Here is a 26,437-nt window from a genome sequence, read left to right as displayed (position 1 = left end):
GTTCGCTGATTGGTGACCCGTGGATCACGTGACTGGCGGTGATGTGGGGCCGGTGCCGCGGCGGCGGCGCACTCTCGCAGGAGATTCGGGCGGAACCGGAACGTTGTCCGTGTGGTGTGGCTCTCGGAGTCGGACTGATGTGCCGGCTATGTCAGCTCGCTCCGCGGCAACGTGTTCGGCGTAATTTGTTGCACGCTGTTGAGAATGGGACTACTGTCCTGTTCGAAGCCCACCAACTAAATTGCGCCGAACAGCCAAAATCTAAAGAGATGGGACTGCAGTCCTACCTCTAACAAGATCCTCTTTTGGCTACCGGAATTTAATTTACATGTTTGCGGCACTTAACTCGTTCCCATGGCCTCACCGTGGTTTCAAGGAGGCAATTTACGGGTAGCGACTGCGCTCATGTCGCATTCGAGTCACGTTGTAATATCAAGTCATTGCATTGCACAGTTTTGTTTGTCTGTTTGATTGACTTATCGTGGCAATAAGACGTGAGGAGCCAAATCCACAGTCTTTTGGTTAGATTTGATTTGGACAAAGGCCAGAGGCGAGAGGGGAATCGAACAGTCGGGCTGAGTTCCTGACATAAGTCCACCGGGGCCGGATCGTCTTTTCTTTCGTTGGGACTTCCGTCTTGGCGATTGGACTGGCTTTGTTGGGACTTCTGTCCTGGCGATTGGGCTGGCCTTCGTTGGGACTACCGTCTTGGCGATTGGACTGACTTTCGATTCCTACCTTGCTGTAATTCTCCTCTCGTGAAATTGAGTTTTTTTCCGCTTGATCGGATTGATGTCCGGTTAGATGGTTTTGCTATAATTTGTTTAACATACAGTCCACTTGGTACTTGAATTTAAGTTGAATTTTGAAGCCTGTCTTATCATGGATGAACTTTTGAGTACGAGAACAAAACTTCGTTCAAAGGCCACGAAACTGTGCAATGAGCTTCGAATTTACCGAGAAGGTGATCGTAAAAACTTGGACCCAGACCTACTTGCCCTCAAGCTCCACCATGTTCAGAAGTTGCAGAGCGAGCTGCACAGCACACAGGCTGAGCTCGACAAGCTAGGGCAGGTAGATGATTCTGGTCACATGCAGACCATGGAGGATGAGGTGTTTCTTGGCTCTCGCCTCCTCACCCGCCTTGAAAGGGCTGAGGAAGCCAAGGAAAGGGCTGAGCCACCGACTGTGTCGGGAAACGCTGATTTTAAGTCTTCCATCTCCGTGAAAATTCCTACTTTTCACGGGGACATCATGAAATGGTCTGAGTTCTGGGAACTATTTGAAATCTCGGTCCACAACAATCCTGGCTTCGCGGATATCCAGAGATTTGTGGTGCTTAAATCGCACTTGGCTGGAGTGGCTCTGAGATGCGTTGAGGGCATACCCGTCTCAGGTGGCGGGTACGCTGAAGCTGTCTCAGCTCTCAAAGAGCGCTTCAAGCGTGATGACCTGGTCCGAGAGACCTTAATGAGAGACATGTTGAGCATGCCGTCGGTCCCCCAAAATGACCTGAAGGCGATGAGGTCTCTCATAGATCATTTGATGGCGCATACTCGCGCGCTGAGTACCCTGGGAGTCAGTTCTGACAGTTTCTCTAGTCTGATGCTGCCGGTCGTGAGAGATAAAATCCCAGAAAGCTGGCGTCTCGAGTGGGCCAGACGAGAGAGCAGCGACTTCTCCGAGTTTCTGGAATTCCTGCAACATGAGATGCGAATCCGAGAGTCGGCCAGGGGAGGCAAGGCTAGTGCCGGTTCATCCGACACTCCGATCTCGGCGCCGTCTGCCATCAGCAGTCTGCACGCCCAACGCACAGCGTGCCCAGGGAAACAGCCCAGCGCGCCAGTGTGCGGGTGCTGCGGGCGCGGCTCCCACCGGCTGGATCAGTGCGCGGAGTTCCAGGAGCTCCCAGTGGAGGCCCGATGGAAGAGCGCCAGGGCTTCCAAAGCCTGCTATCAGTGCCTCGGGACGGGTCATGTGGCCGGAGTCTGTCGTGGCGACTCGTGTGCCATCTGTGGCAACAGGCACCACTCGCTGCTTCACTTTGCGAGGGCTGCCCCACATGAGGAGATCGGTGAAGAGAGGCCCGAGCTGTCGCTCGAGGCTCCACCTTTCTGCCCTGTGGAGGCCACAACTGAGGGTGGTCAGTCCGATGCCGAAGCTGGTGACTCAGGTTCCCAGAGCCACAGATGTTACAATGCCACAGGCATCTCTGGAAAAGAAACGTTTTTCCTGACGGCATTGGTTGATGTCGAGGGACCGGAAGGCAAGCGAAAGGCACGCCTCCTCATTGATGGAGGTTCAGATACCTCCTATGTCAGAGATTCTCTGGCCAAGGAGCTGGGACTCCCTGTAACAGGTACGGGCATGTTTGCCTGTTCCGGCTTCCAGGAACGGACGGAAGCAGCTAGACCGTATGATCAGGTACAAGTGACGCTCCGAAGTCGGTTCGGTGGCGATCCCGTGACGCTGAAGATGTGGAGCACAGAGTTGCTGTGCTCACCCCTCCCAGCCACCTCACCACCCACTTGGCCTTCCGGACTGCCGGATTTGATGGCCGACGATTTTGACGGTGGGGAGGTGGATCTCCTAATCGGCATCGATTATTTGTATCGTGTCGTGTTGTGGAGGCAGATTGAGATCGGAGAGGGTCTGCGGGCCATAGACACGGTCTTTGGCTACGCGCTTCACGGGTACCACGGCAATGATTCGCTGAATCAGCCCGGTCACCAGAATTCCCACTGTCGTCAGCTGAGACAGGTGAGAAGTCTGGCTGAAATGAAGGTCGGCCAAAATGAGGCCATTGATGTGGAAGGTGACGTACCGCCTGAACCACACAGGAACGAGCCAGAGGGCCGTCCCAAGGTGACGATTATGACCTTGAAGTCGGATGAACTCTCACCATCCGATCATGGTTCCGTTAAGGCGCGAACCTTGCCCATGCCAGATCTGCTCAATGCAGAAAAGTCTCCCCTGAGCGGTGAGCAGCATAAAACATTGACAAATAAAGACGGGGAGATGACTCTCTCCGCCAGGGGGACAAATGATGACCCAAAGCACAAAGGCGAGGATGGAGCCGGGCTGTCGCCGGGCAAACGCGACTTCTGGGCTGTGGCCCGGAGTCTAAAGCCCTCCTCGTCTCTCCATGGGGAGACCGCCCCGTCATCTGCCAATGCTGCAGTGGGCCGCAGCCAATGGTGTGCTGAAGCACCCCGGCGGCCCCGGCGGTGCCCGTCAACGCCGAAACTGGGAGGCTGCCGGCAGCCATCTCCGAAAAGACGACGTCTTCGGAGCCGCTGGAGGAGCCACGGCCCAAGACAGAGGTGGAGCCTGAGCTGGAGGACGCCTGCACCACCGGCAGCACCGCCTCACTTCCCAGCGTTCCCACGCCTGTGGAAAAGGAGGAAAAAGAGGACGCAGCCGATGACGCTGGCCTCCGGTCCAAGGACCCATGGCCAGCTGCGGGAGGACTGACGAGGCCCGCAACGACTGCCGCAACCAAGCGTGCGGACAGTGGTGTGATGTGTGTTTACTTGTAATTTGTAAGCGCGTCGTGTTGAAAATGTGTTAACTTTAGAGTTCCCACATTTTGGTGGGGAGAAATGTTAGTATTTGTTACATCTTTACGGCCGCCGGGCCAACCGGCTGGCCGCCGCTGCTGCAGCGAGCAGCGCTGCGGCGCAGTCTACCCGGCGGGCGCTCGGCCGCGCCGCGCGGCGCGTTCGCTGATTGGTGACCCGTGGATCACGTGACTGGCGGTGATGTGGGGCCGGTGCCGCGGCGGCGGCGCACTCTCGCAGGAGATTCGGGCGGGACCGGAACGTTGTCCGTGTGGTGTGGCTCTCGGAGTCGGACTGATGTGCCGGCTATGTCAGCTCGCTCCGCGGCAACGTGTTCGGCGTAATTTGTTGCACGCTGTTGAGAATGGGACTACTGTCCTGTTCGAAGCCCACCAACTAAATTGCGCCGAACAGCCAAAATCTAAAGAGATGGGACTGCAGTCCTACCTCTAACAAGATCCTCTTTTGGCTACCGGAATTTAATTTACATGTTTGCGGCACTTAACTCGTTCCCATGGCCTCACCGTGGTTTCAAGGAGGCAATTTACGGGTAGCGACTGCGCTCATGTCGCATTCGAGTCACGTTGTAATATCAAGTCATTGCATTGCACAGTTTTGTTTGTCTGTTTGATTGACTTATCGTGGCAATAAGACGTGAGGAGCCAAATCCACAGTCTTTTGGTTAGATTTGATTTGGACAAAGGCCAGAGGCGAGAGGGGAATCGAACAGTCGGGCTGAGTTCCTGACAGTGGGTGAAGCACTAAAGCATCACGGAATCCCACAGGACCTGCGAGTCGACGAGGTGGGCCGCTTTGGCCGCCGGGTACTGCAGCTCCCTGGAGTTGCCTGGGACCGATGGCAAAACAACAGCTCCGGCGGTGCCCCTATGGGCCGTAGTAATTAGCGAATTCCTGTAATGTAGAGATCATATCCTCAATAATCTCCATTACCATTTTATATTCCTAAACAGTATGACAGAACAATTATGCTTGCCTACGTTCAGGCATTACCTCTGATGGTCATACGTCCAGTACAACATGTGTTGTCTGTCAAACAACAATCGACGACGGGATCTCTTCTCATTATCTCTTAAGCCATCGGTTGTCAATTCACCCACCCCGTTTCCCTAAAAATAGACGGTCAGATTCGGCCTGGGTCCTTACGACCCCTCTAGATTCGCCAGAGACGGGATCGGATCGCCGTTATTGCACCCGTCTTAGTGTCTTTAATACTATGACAGCTTCGACCACGGACTTCGGACGGGGTGATCGTTCTACGAATGTACAGTCTGTCTTAAAAGTACCGCGCAAAGTGACGGTGGATCCATCATGCCTGACCGAGGAAGGGCCTACTAAATTTGAGTCACTGAAGCAATTCACATCCTCGTCCATTCCCTAGGTCAATTGGTTCAGTGACTTTCAAATTATAGCAGCCCCTTCCTCAGTCAGGCTTGATGGATCCACCGTCACTTTGCGCGGTACTTTTAAGACAGACTGTACGAACCATCCAGGCCTAGAGTGCATCGAGGTTTAAAAGAATGCAGTCTGTAGATCAATAAACATAACAATGGTGGTATACAACCACATTAAAATATCTCCCCGGCTCCCGCAACGTTCCAACGCCCCTCCGTTATGCATTCGCCTTGTGTGTCCGCCGAGCCGGCTTGCCTCCAATGACGTCATCGGCCGGCCGGCGGCGTTCAAGGTCAAACGGCTGGTGTCCTTACCTGGAGTTCTATAGCCTTGGTCGGTGACAATCAGGCTCGGCTAAATCCCTCTCATGGAGCCACCGGGCGGCGTTCCTCCGACCGAGCGAGCACCGGCGGCCGTCCGTTAGGGCGCCGCAGACTGCCTAATGGCTGAGTAAATGGCCATTGCCGGCGCCCGGCGCCCGCTTGAGTGGCTCCTAATCACCATTGTCACATCCCATTGACGGCGCGCTGGCTTTGTGTGCGGTCTCCGCGCAAGACAGACCGGCTCACCACCCGCGCCAGCCGTCACACGGTGCACGACACAGGCAAAAAAAAAATATGCAGAATGTTCGAACTCCTGCCTTTCCCGGATTATTTGCACCATGTATTGTAAATTTTTGTATGCATGTTTGCGAGCTGTCTGACATGCCGGCTGGAGATCATGAAGTTTTGCACTTCTAGGACTTCTTCCTTGTTGATGGATCTGAACCGTCCATGCCCTCCAGCGCCAACTTTTATCTCTTAGCTAACCCGTGATCGTTCTTTCAGCCACCTGAACCGCACCACGACCTACGAGGACCCGCGGCAGGAGGAGGAGCCTCCACCGGAGCCCCGGCAGGTCACCCTCCACCGGCACCCCGAGCTGGGCTTCGGCTTTGTGGCCGGCAGCGAGAAACCGGTCATAGTCAGGTGAGTGACACAGGGGTGTGACTGGGGAGATGACCCGGGGATGGGGCTGTTCCGGCGGGGTTGGTGATGTCTCAGTTAGGGTTTTTTTGTGAGTGAAGGATTGTGTTAAATGAGAAATATGGAACGGTGAGAGGACGAGTGAGGGGTGAGAGTCATCTTCCGCAGTGGCATAGCGATGCTTTTTACCGAACCCATCGCTCCGCCGTTCGGCTGCATACAGTGCATTAAGTGCAGCTGCGAGTTTGTTCGGTGCAGCATAATGTTGTTGACTCTTCAGAGACAATGGTCGGAGAAAAGCTCGAATCCTGTTTGGCATTGTATCGCTGTGAAGCATCCTTAGAATATTCACGCAGTTTTATTGTCCGCGCCGTTTTCTACTTGTCTGTGTTGAGCCGGACGCAAACACTTCTCTCACTCGCGAGGGATTTCACCAAAGAACTCACATTTATTTGAATAGATCTCTCGACCATCATGCAGCGTGATTGAATTCGAGCTCGGCTGGCTTTTAAAGTACCGTTTCGTCAACCGCTTCCTTTACCCTGCTGCACGCATTTTCCGAGTCGCTCAGCAGCGCGCGTCTCAAGATTCGTTTCTAGGAAATACCAAGAACGACATTGCTCTTGTGCTTTTACGTTGCATGTCAGCCTGTCAGATCATCGAGCCGAAATCGGCGCTGAGATGTGGTTGTGCGTGGGTTGGAGATTATGTGATTCCCGACTTTCCAGTGATGAGTTCGTATCGACCTGCTTCGGATCCGGATCACTGATCCTGTGATTGTGTTGGTTTCTGACTTGTCGATTGGCGAGATTAGGGCAACACAGATATTTTGGATAGGGCTCAGGCGTCCGCAGCATCAAGGATAGGTACTAATATGTACACACGCTTTTCATGTGCATAGCGTTAACGTGTACGTTGTGCGCTACTCTGAGGCTAATGTGGGCTTTTTAGCTGATCTTTTGCTTTTTATACTCCTGGAAATGAAACAATCCTAATAAAGGTGTTTGATAAAACCATAAAACTGATAACCGCACACATTGAATGTGATGATAGGCAGTCTGAAGAATTGCTTCAGAATGCCGGTTTTACTGCCGAGTATCAAGAGTCTATGGTGCTGAAGTGTGATGATGGCCAGCAGTGGCAATATTCAGTGAAAGTGATCACTGACGCCATTTTCCACTATGTGTCTGCGGTTTTAGATTTTTCTCTGCAGCCACTTCATATTCGGCTCCCTGCTTTATGATGTCGTGAGCTCCATGTGTCAACCACGGAGCAGACGCACCACGGAGCACTGAGCAGTCTGTTGTGTCTAGTTGTCTCGTTCCGCTACCGACAGGGGCGGATCCAAGGGGGGGGGGGTCACATGGGTCATGGCCCCCCGCTTGAGGCCCGGGGCCCAAAGACCTGCCAGGGGCACCATCGGCCTATCAGGGGTATCACAGTCCTGGGCCTGGCAGGGGCACCACAGGACCGCCAGGGGCACCACAGGCCTAGCAGGGACACCACGGGCCTGGTGCCCCTGGGCCCTGACAGGACTGTAACGCCCCTGACAAGCCTGAAGTGTCCCCGGCAGGCACGTGGTGCCCCTGACAGGCCTGAGGCGCCCCTGCAAGGCCGGTGGTGCCCCTGGCAGGCCTGTGGTGTCCATGGCAGGCCTGTGGTGCCCTTGCTAGGCCTCTGGTGCCCCTGACAGGCTTGTAATGCCCCTGGAAGGACTGTGGTGCCCCTGGGCCCTGACAAGCCTGAGGTGCCCCTGACAGGCCAGTGGTGCCCTTGCTAGGCCTGTGGTGCCCCTGGCAGGCCTCTGGTGCCCCTGACAGGCTTGCGGTGCCCTTGGAAGGACTGTGGTGTCCCTGGGCCCTGACAAGCCTGAGGTGCCCCTGGCAGGCCCGTGGTGCCCTTGTTAGGCCTATGGTGCCCCTGGCAGGCCTCTGGTGCCCTTGCTAGGCCGCTGGTACCCCTGCGCCCGGAGAGGACTGGTGCCCCTGAAAAGTCTGAATTGCCCCTCGGCAGGCCCGTGGTGCCCCTGACAGGCCCAAGGTGCCCCTGGCAGACCTCTGGTGCCCCTGGCAGGTCTGTGGTGCCCCTGGCAGGTCTGTGGCGCCCCTGGCAGACCTGTGTTGACTGGTGCCCCTGCTAGGTCGCTGGTGCCCCTCACAGACCTGTGGTGCCTCTGGGCCTTGACAAGCCTGAGATGCCTGGCTATGACAGGCTCGTGGTGCCCCTGATAGATCAGTGGTGCCCTTGCTAGGCCTGTAGTGCCCCTGGCAGGCCTCTGGTGCCCCTGCTACCCCTGCGCCCGGAGAGGACTATGGTGCCCCTGAAAAGCCTGAAGTGCCTCTCGACAGGCCCGTGGTGCCCCTGGGCCCTGACAGGTCCGTGGTGCTCCTGGCAGGCCTCTGGTGCCCCTGGCAGGTCTGTGGTGCCCCTGACAGGCCTGTGTTGACTGGTGCCCCTGCTAGGCCGCTGGTGCCCCTCACAGGCCTGCGGTGCCCCTGGAAGGACCCCTGCCCCTAGGGGTGCTCATGGGCCCAACAGGCCCGTTGTGCCCCTGACAGGCCTGTCGTGTATACTTGCTAGACCTGTGGTGCCCCTGCTTCCTGGCAGGCCTGTGGTGCCCCTGGTGGGCCTGTGGCGCCCCTACAAGGCCGTAGGTGCCCCTGACAGGTTTGTGGTGTCCCTGGAAGGACTTTGGTGCCCCTGACAAGCCTGAAGTGTCAAGGACAGACCCTTTAGACGCCAGGGTCAAGTTCGTCGGACTGACAACGATTTGCTTACCTGATAACGTTCCTGGTAAGTACTCACTACTCAGCGTCCACAACATATATACACATAGCACATTCATATATACTTGCTTACAATTGGTAAATGTGGTTGTGGCTAAGAGTTAAGATACTGACTAAAAAGAAAAAAGAAAAAGAAAAAAACTGAAAATGGGGGCACCACCAAAATGAAGTGGACGAAATCCGTTGAGTTTTTAATTTTGGGTATAGGTAGGGGCACCACTTCGATTCATGACCCTCCCCTTGGAGTTTTCCTGGATCCGCCCCTGGCTACCGATGCCAATAAATCACCTGATGGGCCACAGACCAAGGACTCTCCCCTCTTTGCGCCGCTGCTGCCGCCGTTCCGTCGTCTCCAAACAGATCGCTCTCGTTGCGACGGCGTGTGAAACAGACGAGCGCGGCTCGCTTTCATGAGTTCAAAACTGGCATACGAGAAGAGCGCATAGCGCTTCTGTCTTTTCCAACTGGACTAAGGCATGCTGGACCTGTCTTCACTTCTAGCTTCACTCTTGTGTTGCACTTTGCTAAGCGCTCACATACGGCGCAGCCATTCGGGTTGGTCCTGCTCTCGTTATATATGCCGCTGCTGATCCGCTCGACCTACCATGAGTCACAGCCGGCGTCCAATCCCCCTGACCCCCGGCCTGTGATCTGACCTCAGATTCAGACCTGATCCATGGCATAAGCTCCGACCCCTGACCTTTTCCTTATCTGATTTTCCCTGACGGGTCTGATAAATGCGCGGCCGGTGTGGTTCTTTCAGCTCCAGTAGGTCATTTCGTGTTACCTGCCCGTATCTCTGTTGTCGATTTATCGACTCGATTCGGTGCGCAGCGATACAGTCATCGATTGCATTATGTCTCCAGACAGGAATACATTCCTGTTATCGTTAGTATGACGGATGGTGGCGCCCGTACCTGGCACGACCTCACGACGGAACTCGTGTCGGGCAGGTGCCGCGCGCGGCGTGCCGGACGACATTGGTGGGCCAAGGGCGACAGCTGCTCCCGCAGGCAGGAATGGTGAATGACTAATGACTTGTATAACCAGTAAAACGCCTTTTGGGCGACCAACGGAGCGAGCGAGAGGATGGGCCTTGCACGTGCGAAATTGCGAGGGGGTACCTCCAACTAACTTGTGCACTGCACCCTACTAACCGGTCTTTAGCGATGTGCCAAATTTCAGCGCAATCGGCCTAGCCGTTCTCGAGATCTGGAAGCGGCACACTGCACGTGCGCACGTGCAAGCGGGGTCCAAACTGACTTTTGCACGGCACCCTACTAACTGGTCCCCAACCGTGTACCAAATTTGAGCGCAATCGGCCCAGCCGTTCTCGAGATCTGGGAGCGCCCCCTGCACGTGCGCACGTGCTGTAGCACCCCAACCTTAACACATGCAGATGAATTATCTGATGGAGACCTAACTGTGTACCGAGTTTCAATTCAATCGGCCCAACCGTTGTGCCGTTATTGAGGTTGCAATTTTGGGGGTTCTTAAAAAATGTCCAACTTTACCACGCGCCACGTGCGGTGTTTGGCAAGAACGCATGGTGGCCATCACACCACAGAACTTTTACGTCCAAGTGACATTCAGTAAAGAAGACCGCTTGTCAATCGGATGTCCCGTTCCTAAGATATTAGCTTTTGAAGAGCGTCCCCACGGCCGGCCGGCCGGCCGGCCGCTCATACTCAGAATTTTCCCTTAATTCAGTATGAGACTCCGCTCGCTTCGCTCGCTCCGTAAAAAATGGGATATATTTAGAGCTTACTCCGCTTTATTTATTTGTCGTGATTATCGGTGGCTGGAAACATGAATGTAAGGAGATCTGATGTTGCCATTATAGGCAAATTTGCTTCATTTTGATGCCATGATATGTTTATGAATAAATATAATATTTGATAGATTGTTTCGCCGAAGTTACCATCTATAAGCACCTTTCTGGGGCTATTCTGGACAGCCGTCTGCTAGCTCCGACCTGCGCGAGGCCCCGGTGCCTGCCCTCATTGTCTGTCGATTGAAGTGTCCGACAACCGGCCGGGCTCGGCCCTCCCCCGAGAGCCCTGCAGCAATCAGCACTGCCCGGTGACCGGGTGACCTGGCACCCCCGGGAGGCGACACACTGAGTGGCCGGACACTGCCCTGATGAGAAGCGCGCCGGTGCAGACGGTGCCTGTGATTATTTTCCCAGAGGTGTTGCCGTCGTCCCGACACACCAGACTCAAGAGCAGGGAGGAGGTGGGTAGGGTTGAGTCCAGGACATGTGTCGGAAGCGAGGGGTTGAAGGACGATTTCCGTTTCCGGTCTCTTCACACGTGCCATTGCGAGTTCCCGCACCGTCTCTCCACTTAAATCTTCGAGTCTCGCATTCTTAGGCGCGGGCACTGGCGGAGTTTCGCAGTGGATCTGTTGGAATGCTGGTGGGAGTACAAGCGGCGACCCTGCATGGGGTACTTGTCCGGAAGTCTGGCGAAGCGTCTCCTGAGGGTCCCGATCGGGTTGATCGGGACCGCTCGGGGTCACAGAGTTCTCGGCGAGGTCAGGCAGAGACAGGGGAAGGGCGACCCAGCGGACTAGAACGGACGAGATCAGACAGGTCAGACGGGACAAACGAGGGTGCTGACCCGCTTCAGGTCTAGGGGTGATCTAGACTCAAGTCACCTCTCAGCTCCCTCTCTCCTGTCCTCTTTTTTCCTCTGCTCTAAACTGCTCTCTCTCTCTCTCTCTCTCTCTCTCTCTCTCTCTCTCTCTCTCTCTCTCTCTCTCTCTCTCTCTCTCTCTCTCTCTCTCTCTCTCTCTCTCTCTGTCTCTCTCTCTTTCCCTCTCTCTCTCTCTCTCTCTCTCTCTCTCTCTCTCTCTCTCTCTCTCTCTCTCTCTCTCTCTCCTTTGCTCTGCCCAGCAGCCCACACCTTCCGAACACCTCCGCCCTCTCTCCCGGGCGGCTCCGATCCTCTGCCGTCGCCGGCGACCCGGGCCGGATGGGCTCGTCGTAAACCTGTGCGGCGCTGAACGACGACATCGACGTCCGACGAGCGTTCGAGTGGCCAGACAAGACCGGAATCAGCGCGCCGAGGGTGCTCGGATCGCCGCCGAGCGCGTCGCGTCTGTCGCTGATGTGTCGCTTCTGCCTCTGATGCGCCGGAATTGGCCACAGTGGGCGGCCTGTCGCGGTCCCTTGGGCACATCAGTCACCGGGTCTGAGAGCGTGAGCCCCGGGACCGACGGCAAACGACTCGTATCATTTCTGGACAGCCGACCGTGGCCGGAACACTGGCCGTAATGATCGTGTCGTGTGGCTAAAAATAGGATGGAAGTGGAAAGTTTTGGCGTGGGGTGCCGGTTTGAAGGATACCAATGCGTTTGAACATATTGCTTAGCTCTTTTCGTTGCATCATATTACAAAAAAAAAAAATGAATGTTTGCGCATTAGATGATAGTGAGTTTTTTGTACTCGAACTGTTCCCCGATAAATATCTTATTTATTTAACCTTATAAATGAAAATATATTTCGTTTCATCTTTCTTCTACATATATGCTGTATCACCTGGACAAAAACACGTATTTTGACGTGACTTTGCCAGAAACTTTGCAAACATCAGCCGTTATTTACCAGCAGATGTCATTTTGCTTATACACATTGTGAGGTAATAATCAGGGTATATTGAGTGATAATGTGAGGTAATAATCACCTGCTTTTTCTTCTTAACCCGCGCCCTGGTGGGGTCTGTTTATACCGCGACCTGGTGGGGGGGGGGGCTATTTTTTGCCCCCCCCCCTCGTATCTCCGAAACTACTGGACGGATCCGCAAAATTCAAACGGCGTTCGAAAGGCCTATCAAATTTGTCGAAGGAAACCAAATTTCATTGACCTCGGGGTCACCGATGACGTCACAGGTCAGGTCAAAGATGAAATGTTTCACCGTTCACGGGTCTTCTAGGGAATGCGCTATAACACCGAGGAAAACGCATTTTGTCGAGAATCAGCGGTAGGGCGTCAGTTGCCTAGTAGATATGTTGCTATTAGAGGTCATTTGCAATACCAGGTCAGGTCACAGGTCAGGTCACCAAGGGTCTCACAGGTCAGGTCACATGAGCCCAACTTACTAAGGTTGTGTGATACATGTTTTATGGCCAATTTTTCATTTCCAACTCAATGGTGTTGGTTATAAGACTATCAGGTACGGCTTAGGTCACTTTCTGGTGAAGTTCAGGTCAAGGTCAGGTCAAGGTCAGGCCAAAAAAGGTCAAATTTTAAAGTTGATAGTTTTGCATAAAATGGGTATTGATTCGATGCAGCTCGTCACGGGGAGTCTAATGGTGGTCTTTTTTTTGCGCTACGGGGTCTAGAATTGCTAAAAATTGAGTTTGAAAATTTGACGTCATCAATTTTGAACAGTTTTTTCGCTACAACTTCGCCAAAAAAAGAGGTATCAATCTCAAATTTGGTATGTGGATGGAAGGCGGCAAGGACTATCACATATATTCCGGTTTTTGCGAAATTCAAAAACTTTTTGGATTTTTCGATTATTATATCCAAAAAATCTATTTTTTGATTTTTGGGGGTCAAAATCCAAAAAATTCAAAAATCCGAGATAGCAGTTTTGTAGCCCTGTCCAATCTACAGCTTTTATGTTTCTATCATTTTTCTGTATTTGCAAAGCTATAGGCCTGACAGCTCTTCCCGCGAAACCCTTTTTTGGGTCGAAAACGGCAGAACATGACGTCACTCTGACGTCATTTCCGGCCAACCTATCATAGCCTTGGGAAAAATTTTTGGTCACAATGTGTAAAATTGATGTCCGGGAGGGTACTGAAAGTTTGGTGACGATCGGCGCAGCGGTTCTGGAGATATATTGAAAGTCTGGAGGGGGGGGGGCAAAAAATAGCCCCCCCGCCCCACCAGGTCGCGGGTTAACTTAAAACAGGCTTTTTCTTTTGAACTTTGATTCCTCCCTTGACGTGCGCGCAGTCGACTGCATCAGAAATTAATTTACTGTAGCCTAATGGAAATGCCCACGGGCGCGGCCGTCGCAAATGGTTTTCATCTTAAATGATGGCATTATTCTGAGGTAATTAATTGTCGGTGCGTGAGCGTTAAGCTTGTTATTTTGCCGTCGCTGCTGCAGCGCCGCCGGCTGCCGGCAGTCGCCCTGTTTTGTGTGGCACTGCGAGAAACACCTCCCGTAGGAACCCCCTGCGTGCTGGTTTGTGCAAGGGGAGTTGTGTCCCATTTTATAGTATTTTTGTATGCACTTTTTTATTTAACTCGCTTTTCTTTTAAGATTCAAAAGAAAAACTTTGGGTTCTTTGCCTAAATTAGCTCAAATAATGGGAGCTTGTTTCTCTCAATAGATACATTTCCACGAGCAAATCTTAAATTCACGGTCGGTCTCGTCGTCTTTTTTCTTGCTTTCGGCCACGCCGCTGTCTTTCCGTGGGAACTTTGAGGTTTTCTGATTAATAACCGACATTATTCGCTCAGTCTCCTCAGTAGCTGTGACGGCCATTTTATCATGGCTGGCTGGATTGTTGGCGCATTGTCGGCTGCGAGTCGCGGCGGCTCGCGTCTGTTGGCGGCAGGCTGTAATAGCCTGTCAGGCCGACCAGCGACGGCGGACACAGCGCTTTTTGTCGGCTCATCTCTGCAGCCAGCTCCGCCTCCTCATTTACCCTCCTCTGCCCGCCGGGTTCCGATCCTCTCTCTGTTTATACTAGGCTTCTTTGGTTTTTGTATGGTGCACTGATCATGCAGTGACGCTGTGTCAGTGGCGTTATTTGATTATGGTATACCTTCTTCCTCAGATCTTGCATATTATTAGCTTGCTCCGATATGCCTCTCGTGCAGCTCTGTGGGTTTTATTTCTTTTCCGTTTCTTCTTTTCGTGCCTCTCCATTTACCTCCTCAGTGTTCCTCGGTCTACGCCAGCTGTTGCCATTGGGCAAGCTTTGAAACGGCCCAGCATTCCTTCACGTGACATAGGTTTCCGGCCACGTGTGTTCTGAGACGTGTGGCTCGTGCCGACTCACCCCTCCCTCGCACCCCTCCCCTCCACGGCCGCTCTCATGTCTGGCCCCGTGACACCCTCCCCTCCCCTTCCGCCGCCTCCCGCTGAGCATCTGACGAGCCGCCCCCTCCCCCTCCTCAAGCCGCCCTTCCCAGCTTGTTTGTGTCAAATCCCGGCCAGCGGCTGATGGACAATAGCTGACGGCCGGGACGCTGATGATGCACGGCGGATATTAGGCGGAAGCCGGCGGCCTAAAGAGGCGACACAAAGCAGGACGGTCTTCTGTGGCAGCGGCGCGGGATTAGACCCGCTGCGGGACTGATTTCTGTCGTGTCCCCATAGAAGTAGTCCTGAGGAAGTTGAGGAACACACACTGCTGGAATTTGTCCTGAATTTAGGGTAGCGAATCAGTGTGAGCTGCTGATATTGGCTTTAATTGGTTAATGTGAATCGGTCTTTAATCTCGGGGGCCTTGGTTCTGTGCGCCCTGAAGGCGGTTCCGGCTACACCTCGCCGGCCAGTTGGTCGGACGGCTGCGTTGGTAACGGGAAATGTGCCAGCAAACAGACTGAAATCGACGGCCGCAGAACGCCGCGAAGAAAAACACAACTGGAAACTGTAAAGTTTTCGATGCCGCCGGATCGTGTGGCGCGTTTGGTAGGTCGTGACTGACACAATGAACGCAGCAGTTAGTTGGCGATTGCCGAAGCTTTTTGCTCTGGATGCGTAGTTGCAAGTTGACCTCTACGTAGGTGCTCTCGTACGTAGCAAAGTTTGAAGTAAAGTTGTTGGCATTGAGCAGTGAGATAGCTTCCTTTTGCGTGGCTTATGAGACTCCGGTACGTCTGCTTCGTTTGATAAAACTTTTTGATCCGTCGTATTTCCAGCTGTTCGTTTGCTCATTACATTTATCACGCAGTCAGCTTTGTAGCATACAGTTGCTCAAGCATCTGAAGCTAAAGTACGCAGAAAGCGGGCACGTCCAGTGCACATAGAGCACAGCACTGCAGGAAGTGAAATAAGGAAAATCCACACTTGCCTCAAAGAAGATACCCTCAATACACAGCCCGCACTCTATGATTATGCGCCGAAAGAATACAAACGGGACGCTGGCCTGGTTTTCACCGCAACTTTTTCACCAGTCTACACGGAAACTTCGGCAGTCAGTGATTCCGTACTAAGCCCACCCGCGGGTCACTATACCATCGATTCCCAGTGCTGCGATATTGGCTCGGTTTCCGGTATGAATTACTGTAGCGCTGACGTGCCGTAGTCGCTCGCGGAACGTCTCACGGAACGGCGCGTCTCGCGGAACGGCGCGTCTCGCGGAGCGGAGCGGAAGCGGGCCACCAGATGTGGTGGCGCCCGGGCAGGTCGGTAACGGGCTGAGCCACTGAGCTCGGACAGGCGAGCAGCAGGTGGGCGTGATCAGGTTCCGGTGAAGACTGACCGTGCTCCAAATTTAGAGCGCCTGACGTCCAGGGAACTGACTAGGTTCATACGAAATGAGGAGCCAGGATTATCATGGATCGATCTACAACCGGAAGAGAATTCAGTACACTCTTATCCAACGGCCATTTAAATGTTTTCACACTGCAGAACATATGTTAGTTACATAGGTAATACAGATGTTACATCACCGTACTTATGTTAACTTCTCACCCCTATTCATAGTTGTCCTCGGTTCGATTGCCTTACCCGATTTTATCGACAATATACAGAAGTATCGCTTCTATGAAAGTGCGCGGTGTCCGGGTGCCGAAAAAGTTGCCCGCCCAGGGTCACGATCGCAGTAATGCAATTGCCATCGTCTGGGCGGCTGCGGTGGAGCAATCCTGACGCCGTCCCGTTCCGCCCCTGTCGGAGCCATCCCGGCGGCGGCACGAGGCGCGTTTTTCGTCGGCGGCGCGCTTTTTCAGACGGCCGAAATTGCGGGCGCCGGTAACCGCCGGACATCTGTCTGCGCCGCAGCCGCCGCCGCCGCGTCACGAACGACGCGGCCGCGCCGGTATCGCCGCGGCCGGGCTAGTTCAACATCTGTCGGACCGACAGCGAGTGTGTAAACATGGTGGTGATGGCGGAGACGGACGGACGACTGGCGGACGGTGGTCGAACGGCGGAGGAACGGGCTGCGAACGCTGTTTGGGAGAACGAAAACGGTTCAGGGCAGCCTGGCTGGAACGATAGAGAGCGAAAACGGGTGGAAGGTGGTTGCAAGTGGCAGATCTATCTAATGTTTTGATATAGAGATGATTGGTGTCCTAGCCAGCGTTTCGTGAGGAAGAAATCGTGAAGGCTCAGAGCAGGGAGTGGATCCGTTGCGGAGGATCTGTTGCGAAAGATCCGTTGCGGAGGATCCGTTATCTCGTTGCAAGTTTGGAGTGAAGATGAGCCGACCAGTGAGGCTTGTGGTCAGGGCTTATGGCTGTGGTTATCCAGAGTGAAGCCGCGCGGGGTCGTCGGTGCGTTTCCCGTCGGTCGATGTCTGCACTTTCACGGCGGCGGTGTATTCAGTCACGCAATGAGAGGGAAAGTGCGGGATGGTCGTGTCTGTCTAGACACCCAGTACATTGTCGAAACGGTGCCGCGATTGGTATTTCATGTAAATCAGGCGCTGAAATGCCAGTTATCCCTTCGGCGTACAATATCAATAATAGATTGCATCATTAACACTTCGTCACCACCGTAATCAATGCACTTTTCTACCAGACACTGGTGAGCGTGAATCTAGTTGCAATAGTTCGCTTGATGACGCACCATACGCACCGTTCTGCCAAGCGAGTTTTGTTTGAATAGAGGGATGACGAAGAAGTGGCAGGCTGGGCTAGTTAGAGACTGCATCGCTGCCTGGTCTGCGTCTGTCTATGACGTATGTTTATTTCATTTATCATCGGTCTTTCACCTCAGTAGACAGCTGCCATATTTAGTCTGTGTATGGAAGGCATCCTTGCAGCACTTTAATCCGATACCCGGACTAACTTCCTTTCATTTCCTTTACGTTACATAAGATGTTCCTTTGCGCTAGTGAAAGTCTGATAAACCCCGAGGCAAACAAAATTACGTTCACCAGTAAACTCAAATGAGTACGTAAAACGTACACCATTTTCGGTTGTCAGTCATTCGGTCTGAAATCTGTCGTCCTCGGGGGACCTCACCCCGTCTGGGGGTGGTTTATTGTTACTGTTGCCACCATAAACCGTGCAGTGGGTAGCGGCGGAGCGGTGCCGGGGACCGCGTGGGACGCCTTTACAGCGGCACAGTGGCCGGAGACGGCTCCGGTCGACCCAGGGTAAACAGGCGCGGCGCTCCGCCAGTCCACCACCTCGGCTCAGATGGACGCGAGCTGGGCCAGCTGGCTTAGGCCGTGGGGCTTTTGGTGGACGAATCAAGTTTCATGTTTGTTGTGCTTGTGTGCGTGTGTGTTTTGTGGTCGCACGCTAATGCGTTGATGACTTTGAGCATATTTGTATTTCACAGTTTGTTTCATCAAGAAACCGACGGTGAAAACCAGCGGTCTCTTTGTATTTCCTCTTCTACTTTCCTCAGTCACATACGACTGGTATGATGTTAGCAATCTTTCATCAGCACAAACCTGCCTCGATGCCTCTCAAAGCGTTATGACTAACGATGCACAAATTGATTCGCTTGCAACCGTGCGGCTATGCACTTTGCTAAACGAGCTAAAATCATTGTGTTATTTACAACAGTGAAGCACGAGATTTACGCCCAAATGAGTGGGTCCACTGTCAATTACGAAATGCTCGCGATAACTGCCACTGGCACTGACGCAGATATCGATCCTTACACCAACCATTTCACTGACACAAAGAGACAATGACACCAGCACCAACACCTTCAGTGACATCGGTATGACGAGTTGGCCGTGACTGAGCGTTTCAGTTGGGTGACATTGTCTGAGATGTCTAGGAATATTCAGATGTCTCAGCAACCACTGGTCGAGCTGACCGTCCCTTACTGCGCTTCATCTCGAACTAACTTCGTTTAACCATCTAACAGATGGAGCGCGTCACTTTCCATATTTAATGCATCGGTCACCCTGGTCATTCGCAGATTGGTCCGGCTGCAGCGTGTGCGATACTTGGGCAAGTGCCATTAATAAACGAACCTAGAGGACTGATCGTTCTTGTGCCCGTCTGAAACATTGATCGTGAGATTCCTGCGGGATGTTTGTAGGCTTGATAGATTCCTCATTCGCTGGGGCCCCAGTCAAAAAGGACCTTGGGATAAACACGTCAAATGGTTTATCTTCTATGCTATTTTTTCCTCGGTGAACTAGACATTGAAAGATTGAAGCGGCAGAAGTAAGGTTTTATCCGCGGACATCAATTAGGAATCACTGTCAACTAGCGTATGTGGCCGAGCGATTGTCTTTGCTGATTGTGTCCGCTGTCCAGACGTCTATGATGCGTTTGCTTTTCTAGTGATTTGTGTTGGAGAGTGCATCTTCCATGTTATAACTTATGGGATAATTGAGCGCTGCAGCTTACCTCATTTGTTATCTCTGATGACATGTAGCTATTCAGGGACTTTTGGTAGTCGAATTTAACAGAATATATGAGTTGTTTGAGTTGGATGTCGCTCGTTGGGCAATGTTTCACTCTCGAAGTCGCGGGTCTGCTGCTGGTGGGTGGGCATCCCAATTGTGTATTGGGCGTACTGCCGCGGGTGTGCGGGTGCGGCGGGTGTCTGCGTTGTGTGGTTGCGGGCCCGGGCGTGCGGGTGCTCGTCGGGTTCTCGGCGTTTGCCTGCCTGTCTACTACGGCCCCAGGATTGGGTCTGTGGCTTGTTGGGCGGGGGTCCGCCGGAGTCGGATCGCGGGATGAGGCGCGGGCCTGCTTCTCACTTGGCGGATGTCTGCTGTGGCCGTGGTCGTGCGGTGGTAGTGACCCGGTCCGGGGGGTGTCGGTCTGCCGGCGGCGGCTTCGCGACTGGTGATCCGCTGAGCTGCTTTTAAAGGTCTCAACGAACAACCTTGAGCTCTATGGTCAGAAGACCTCACTGCGTAATTTGTCGGTGTCCTGGACCTCCAGAAGTAAGGTGGTTGAAAAACAACTTTGACTTGAAGGTCTTGGAGGTCACTCCATAGTGAGTAATCTCACATTATATGAGCTTTTTAACGTGCAAAGAACTTCCAGATAAGCTCAACAAAAAAATTATTAACCCTTTTGTACATGTAACATCAAGTGATTTGGAACTGACACATGAAAAGTTTGAACACATCAGACAACATTGTAATTATCACAGAAATTCAAAGTTATCTTCAGATCTAGACAGGAAACATCTAAATATTTTGCACATTAATGTCAGATCCATCCTTTCTGACACGAAATTTGGAGAATTTCAACATTTTGTGGAATCTTCAGCCATTAATTGGCATGTAATTTGTGTGTCAGAGTCATGGCTGTCAGATAACATGATACCTCTTCGCCAACTAGCTGGATACACTGGATACTTTAAAAACCGAAATGCAAAAACTGGTGGAGGTGTCATAGTATATTTAAACGATGAGCACATAACAAAATCATCAGAAATTCACATAAATGATATAAGTCAGGAAATACTGATGATCCAATGCCAGACGTCCTCTAAGTTCACATTTATTGTGAGCCAGCTTTACAACCCACCAGGGGCTGATTATGAGCAATTCATGAAGGAACTCACTATCTGCCTGGAAAAAGTAGATGAACTGAACAAAACTGCCTTTTTGTGTGGCGACTTTAATCTGGACTTATTTCTGGTACATAATGATAACCAATGCCACACCTTTTTCAACAAACTGCTGGCTTTTGGTTACTTACCAACAATAAGTAAAACTACTCGCTTTTCAGAAAATAAACTCACTTTGATAGACAATATCTTTTGTAACACAATGGACTTTATAGGTAAATCCGGTATCATATATGACGATATTTCAGATCATTTTCCCATATTTATATCCTGCACAACCCTCGCACCTGTCGATGACAAAACAGCCAAACCCCAATTAGTTTTTGACAAAAGCAAAATGGAGGACCTAGCACAGTTTGTCTCTGAGGAGCTATGCAATTTCGACACCATATTAGATCCCAATGAAGCTTGTGCTACAATTATTAATGCCTATCAGAGAGGAATAGAGAAATATAGCAAAAAAGTAGTACATAATCGTAGACAGAGCTCTATTAAGCCATGGACAACCCCTGCCATTCTGGCCTCTATAAACAGAAAGCACATGCTCTTCATTAAAAAACATAAAAACCCAACACTTGAAAATCAAACAAAATATGCCACTTATAGAAATAAACTGAATGACATTATTCGGACTTCAAAAAGAAATTATTTTCAAAACCAATTAGAAATTAACAAAACAAATTCTAAAAAAATGTGGCAACTTCTGAACAACCTCACTAAAGGGCAAAAAAAGCATTCAGCAAATATCACCTGAATTCACTCAACCAAATGGAGAAATAATTGATGCTAAAGAAGACATTGCAAAGTCCTTCAACCAGTTTTTCATCAGTATAGGTGAAAAATTACAACAGGACATTCCTTCTAGCAGCATGGACCCACTCCAATATATTCACCCACCACCAAACCAGTCGTTTGACACCCTAGAGGAAACAAATTCTGATGAACTAACACAAATAGTTAAGACTACCAAAAACACAGGAGCAGGGATAGACAAAATAAACGCATTCATTTTCAAAGGTACCTTTTCATCTATCATTCATGAACTAGTGCATTTCATAAATTTGTGCTTGGGTGCTGGAGTATTCCCGGACGCACTGAAAATTGCAGTGGTAAAACCAATTTATAAAGCTGGGGATAAAACATCATTTAGTAACTATAGGCCTATAAGCATTCTACCATACCTATCTAAGATACTTGAAAAGATTATTCACGAAAGAACGACAAGATATCTACTTGATGCTCTTATTCTTAATCCATCTCAATTCGGGTTTCAAAAGAAAAAATCTACCTACATGCCCTTACTTTTGCTCCAAGATTACATCACTACCTCACTGGAAGCAGGCAAAATCATCTGTGGTATTTATCTGGATTTAAAGAAAGCCTTCGATACTGTCGATCATTCCATCTTGCTAAAAAAAAACTACATATCTATGGGTTTACTGGTCCACCATTACATCTCATTAAATCATACCTGACAAAAAGATTACAATGTGTGGAGTACCGTGAAATAAAATCAGAACTAAAAGAAATAAGTATTGGGGTTCCTCAAGGCTCTATATTAGGCCCGCTATTATTTCTTCTCTATATAAATGACTTACCAAACATAGCTAATAAGACATATATAAAATTTCTCCTTTATGCCGATGATACCGCAATCTTCTTCGAAGCCACAAACTTAAAAAGTCTGGAAAATATCATTAGATATGAATCTAAATTTGTCTGTTCCTGGCTACAAATGAATAAGCTTACCCTCAACACTCTAAAGACAGTATATCAAGTATACAGTAATGCCAACCAAGAATTTGAACTAGACATAAAATTTAACCCTCGCATGTGTGCGGCGTTTGCCAGCTTCTAATGTGTAGGGGGGGGGGGGTCGGTTGGACCCCCCCCTTGCCGTTTGGCCCCTGATCGAGCTAGAGCTTCGCGGAAAAAACGAGCGTGTTGCCCGTGACGAGAGGAAGCCGATGATACCCAATTTTAAGGTCCTAGGTCATTGGTTGACCTTCCAGGTCAGGTCAATGACCCAAAGTCGGGAAAATCGGGACCTGTTAGAAAGTCGTAAAGTGTGGCTGCTAAGGGGTTTTTCGGGGTGCTGATCACGAATATCGTGTTAGTTTTGATCACAGATGATGTCTTGAAGCATTTAGACCAGGTCGGGTCAGGTCAGGTCAGGTCAACCAGTAGGCGTCGTGACGGGTATTCGTAGTACGTGTCAACCGCCTCTGACAGCTTCGTAACATGTTACGAAGTCACCAAAACTACTTCGTAAATGTTCAAATGGTTGCTAAATTCGAATTCAGCTCCAAAAACTAGCCTAGAAACATGTAAAACTCGAAAAAGTGACCCGAGGTCACCCGAGGTCACCAAAGGTCAATGACCTGACCTGACCTTCAGGTGACCTTGACACACACGGGAGTAACATCAAATCACATGTTTGAACGTTTGAAACCACGAAAAGCTTGCAAACACGCGGCTAGTGCGAGCCGACATACGCGAAATCGCGATTCCGGCCAAACATGGTCTCGGAAAAGAGGTCACAGGTCAAAGGTCATTAGGGTCAGGGTCATGAAATTTTCAGGGTAGGTGTAAAATTGATCAATGCGAGGGTACTGAAAGTTTCGTCGCGATCGGCCGCTTTTTACGCGAGTTATTCGCGAAAAACCATGGGGGGTCCATCCGACCCCCCCCCTACACATGCGAGGGTTAATAATGACTGTATCAAAAAGGCAGACGCAGTTAAGTATTTGGGAGTATACATTGATCCAAAATTAAAGTGGTCAGTCCATATCGATTATCTTGCTTTGGCCATAAGCCGCAACATAGGAATCATAAACAGAATTAAATACTTATTGGACAGGAAATCACTTCTTTTGCTCTACAACTCATTAGTATTGCCCTACATAAACTACTGCACTGTCGTATGGGGCTTCACTTTTCCAACTTACCTAAACAAAATTGAAATCCTTCAAAAACGTATTATCAGAATCATTGATAATCAGCCTAGACTTGCTCATTCGGATCCCATTTTCAAAGCCCTAAACCTGCTAAAAGTAAAAGATATTGCTAAACAACAGCTTCTTCTAATTATGCATCGAAAGTTAAATGGATCTTTACCACCATCTCTTGAAACTCTTTTCTGTTTGCAGGCTGACCAAAACATCCAAACAAGAACTACGCACCACTTCCGAGAAACATTCACACGAAAATTATATCGCACAAAAACTGCCTTCTGGCAAGGTCCTCGACTTTGGAACAGTATTGTAGCACCCCACTTTTTGTTGTCAGAAATTCCTGAATTGTCGAAAGAAACTATTAAAAAACATACAAAAACGCAACTCATCCTCAATTATACATAGCAGTGCACAGATGAACAAGGCCCTTTCATGTCAGTCTATTAAAACTTACATATTTTAACATTGATAAGTCCCTTTTAACAACAACACACAGTTAGAACAATATACCATGATACACCTTTTGCCACATCCATATGCTGTGACCTGGGGACTCGACCAGCAACAAGCTCTGCTTAGCTGGCCGAGATTCCCAGGTCACACCATAATATCACCACGGATCACCTAACGGATCGGCAACTCTCCCCGATTCCCTTTGTTATCGGTGTACCCGCGGAGCGGGCTGCCATCTAGCGGCGCGGATATCTTCACTAAGGAGGGAGCCGGCCGCCCGCCGCAACCAGTGTTAAAAGGCACGGGGAAACGGGTGTGAACGCAACACCCGTCCGTCGTTTCCATCCTCAGGATGTTCAGATCAAGTTCAAATCCTTTTCCTCCACGCAGCAACTCTTGATCCGGGCTGGACAGGCAACTTTATCTCATGCGGGCTGCTCCCTTGAAGCGCACCACTGCTCCCATGCAGGAGCACACCCGTAGCCGGGTGCAGAGAGTGCTTGGGGGGCTGGTCGGTCTGTCCATTCGGACGGGCTCAGCCCCGGTGACTCTATAGGGTGCCTGTCCATACCAATGTTTACCCCAATTCCTATAATCCTTCCGGCTCTGCAATGGTCTCAATGGACCGAAAGGGCCTAACCCAACAAAACAAAAACAAACAAAGGTTAAGAATGGATTAAATTACGGAGTCTCTCTTACAGCTGGAATGTTATACCATAACATGGAAATGTTACATACTTCATTCCCTAATCAGCTGGAGCATGCATAATGATCCAAATGTTTCTAGTTATGCTTGAGTTGTATGAGCAAGAAGCACATCCTCGCAACTTTAACGTCGTTTTTGGCCGCAGGTACACGAAGACCTTTCCTCATCCGTCTGCCCATAGTACGAGTTCATCCCCTGTTCCTATCTAGACGGTCACCGGCTACCAGTTGGAGTAGATAACATCGGAGCAAATCCAACGAGCTGGCCATTAACGAGACTATAGGTGGACCTTGGCCCCTGTTTCACGATACGACCCTCCCCGCCGCTAATAATATATATAATACTAATGATAAGTCAATAAGAGCAAATTGAAAGGCGTCTCATTTGGTCTGGGCGGGTCATTCTTAACACCCTCAAACATCGGGTTACATGTTAACAGTGGCATGAAAACGATCAACAGCAGTTTCTTTTACTATAACTTTTGATAGACGTGCTAGAGCGATGAAAACACGTCAGATGTGTTCAGCTCGACGATACGGATCGACTGATATGCAGCATGACCCTTTCCGGTCAGGTCATGACCTTGGCCTGCCGTAAAATTTTCAAAATGGCCTTTCAAGGTCAACCTACGAGTATAGTTCATTCGACGCGTCTCGACGAGAGGAACACGATGCTGGCAAAAGTAAGGTCGTGGCTCGTTTAAGTCAAAAGTTATTACCGAAAAAAAAAACGTTTTTCGTAAACACGCCTATTTTTGGAGTTTTTGCCCTCTGGAGGCTACACCGTTGACCTGAGGTCAAATCTATGAATAAAACTCAGAAAGACCTGTGAAAGAGCTATCGAATGCGCTTTTCCGCGGCGCTGTAGTTCTATTGGTTCTCAAGTTATGCGTCGGGTGTTTCGAAAACTGTTGAAATAGACAAAATTTGCCTTTAATGACCTCTGGTAACCTGACCTTTGACCTGACCTAAAAAATGACTGAAGTATTTCCGCCATTATTTTTACGCTCTTTGGAATGCCGCTTACCCCGTGTGGCTACGTGGCCCAGAAGCCGAGTTAGGGGGGGGGGGACGGGCGGGGGTTTCATACACCCTCGGCCCGGCGCGGTTGGTACCGTGTACCGGCCCGGCGTGGGTTTTTACTTTATGCAAGTATATTTGTGAAAGTTACAGGTTTAATTTAATCGGCAGATGAATATTTATCAAAAATATACTCATGAAATATATGTAAGAGATGACAGCGATCGGAAAATTACCCATTTCACGATGGACGCTAGGTCGCCCACGTGGGTATGAAAACAACGATTTTCATGACAAAGGATACAATCTCAAATACTTAACCTGTCTCTAACGATTCTTGCCATTCTCATTTATACCATAGGTATCTTCTAAGCTAGCTGAGAAACCATGTTCCGCAGAAAAATCACTTAATTAGCTCCGACACGACGCCCTCAACACGCACGAGGCCGGCCGCTTCCTTAGTGAAGATAGTTCACCTAAATGCCCACCAGGTGGCAGGGGAGACAGGTCGCGGGGGGGAGTTGCCGATCCGTTATGTGATCCGTGATATCACACTAATGCATGACCAGCCTTATTTTCAACTGCATGAATGAGACCCCTCTAACCCAATGTATGAATGAAAAGTATGAGTGTTCTTTTCGGGATCGTAGTGGGAGGTTCAGTCAATGACTCATTAGTCCATTGACTTCTTTCTGCCTTCTTCTTACACCATACTAACATCCCTGGCCCCTCTTTTGTGCTTATATTTGGTTTATTTCCACCTCTTAGCAGGGAGTGCCGCGACATTTATCTCCTCAGTTTTTCTGGTGTTAACGTAAGGGCTCTGTTGTCGCTGGGTTCGAGGGCGGGGGCACTCCTGGTCACCTGTTCATGGGTGGCGGTGTATTTCTT

General features: G+C 50.6%; 1 protein-coding gene across 1 annotated transcript in view; it reads left to right on the top strand.

The window, feature by feature from the left end:
- Window positions 1–26,437, top strand: part of LOC122388816 — a 142,360-nt gene that overhangs the window by 77,461 nt on the left and 38,462 nt on the right. The window contains exon 4 of the mRNA XM_043380214.1: window positions 5,801–5,941. Coding sequence (XP_043236149.1) covers window positions 5,801–5,941 — 141 coding nt within the window. The remainder of the gene's footprint in view (window positions 1–5,800; window positions 5,942–26,437) is intronic.

Source organism: Amphibalanus amphitrite, unplaced genomic scaffold (genome assembly GCF_019059575.1).
Source record: "Amphibalanus amphitrite isolate SeventyFive unplaced genomic scaffold, NRLGWU_Aamphi_draft 000336F_arrow, whole genome shotgun sequence".
Taxonomy (NCBI): Eukaryota; Metazoa; Arthropoda; class Thecostraca; order Balanomorpha; family Balanidae; genus Amphibalanus; species Amphibalanus amphitrite.
The sequence above is the reverse complement of the archived record's forward strand: the minus strand, read 5'-3'. Positions and strand labels throughout refer to the sequence as shown.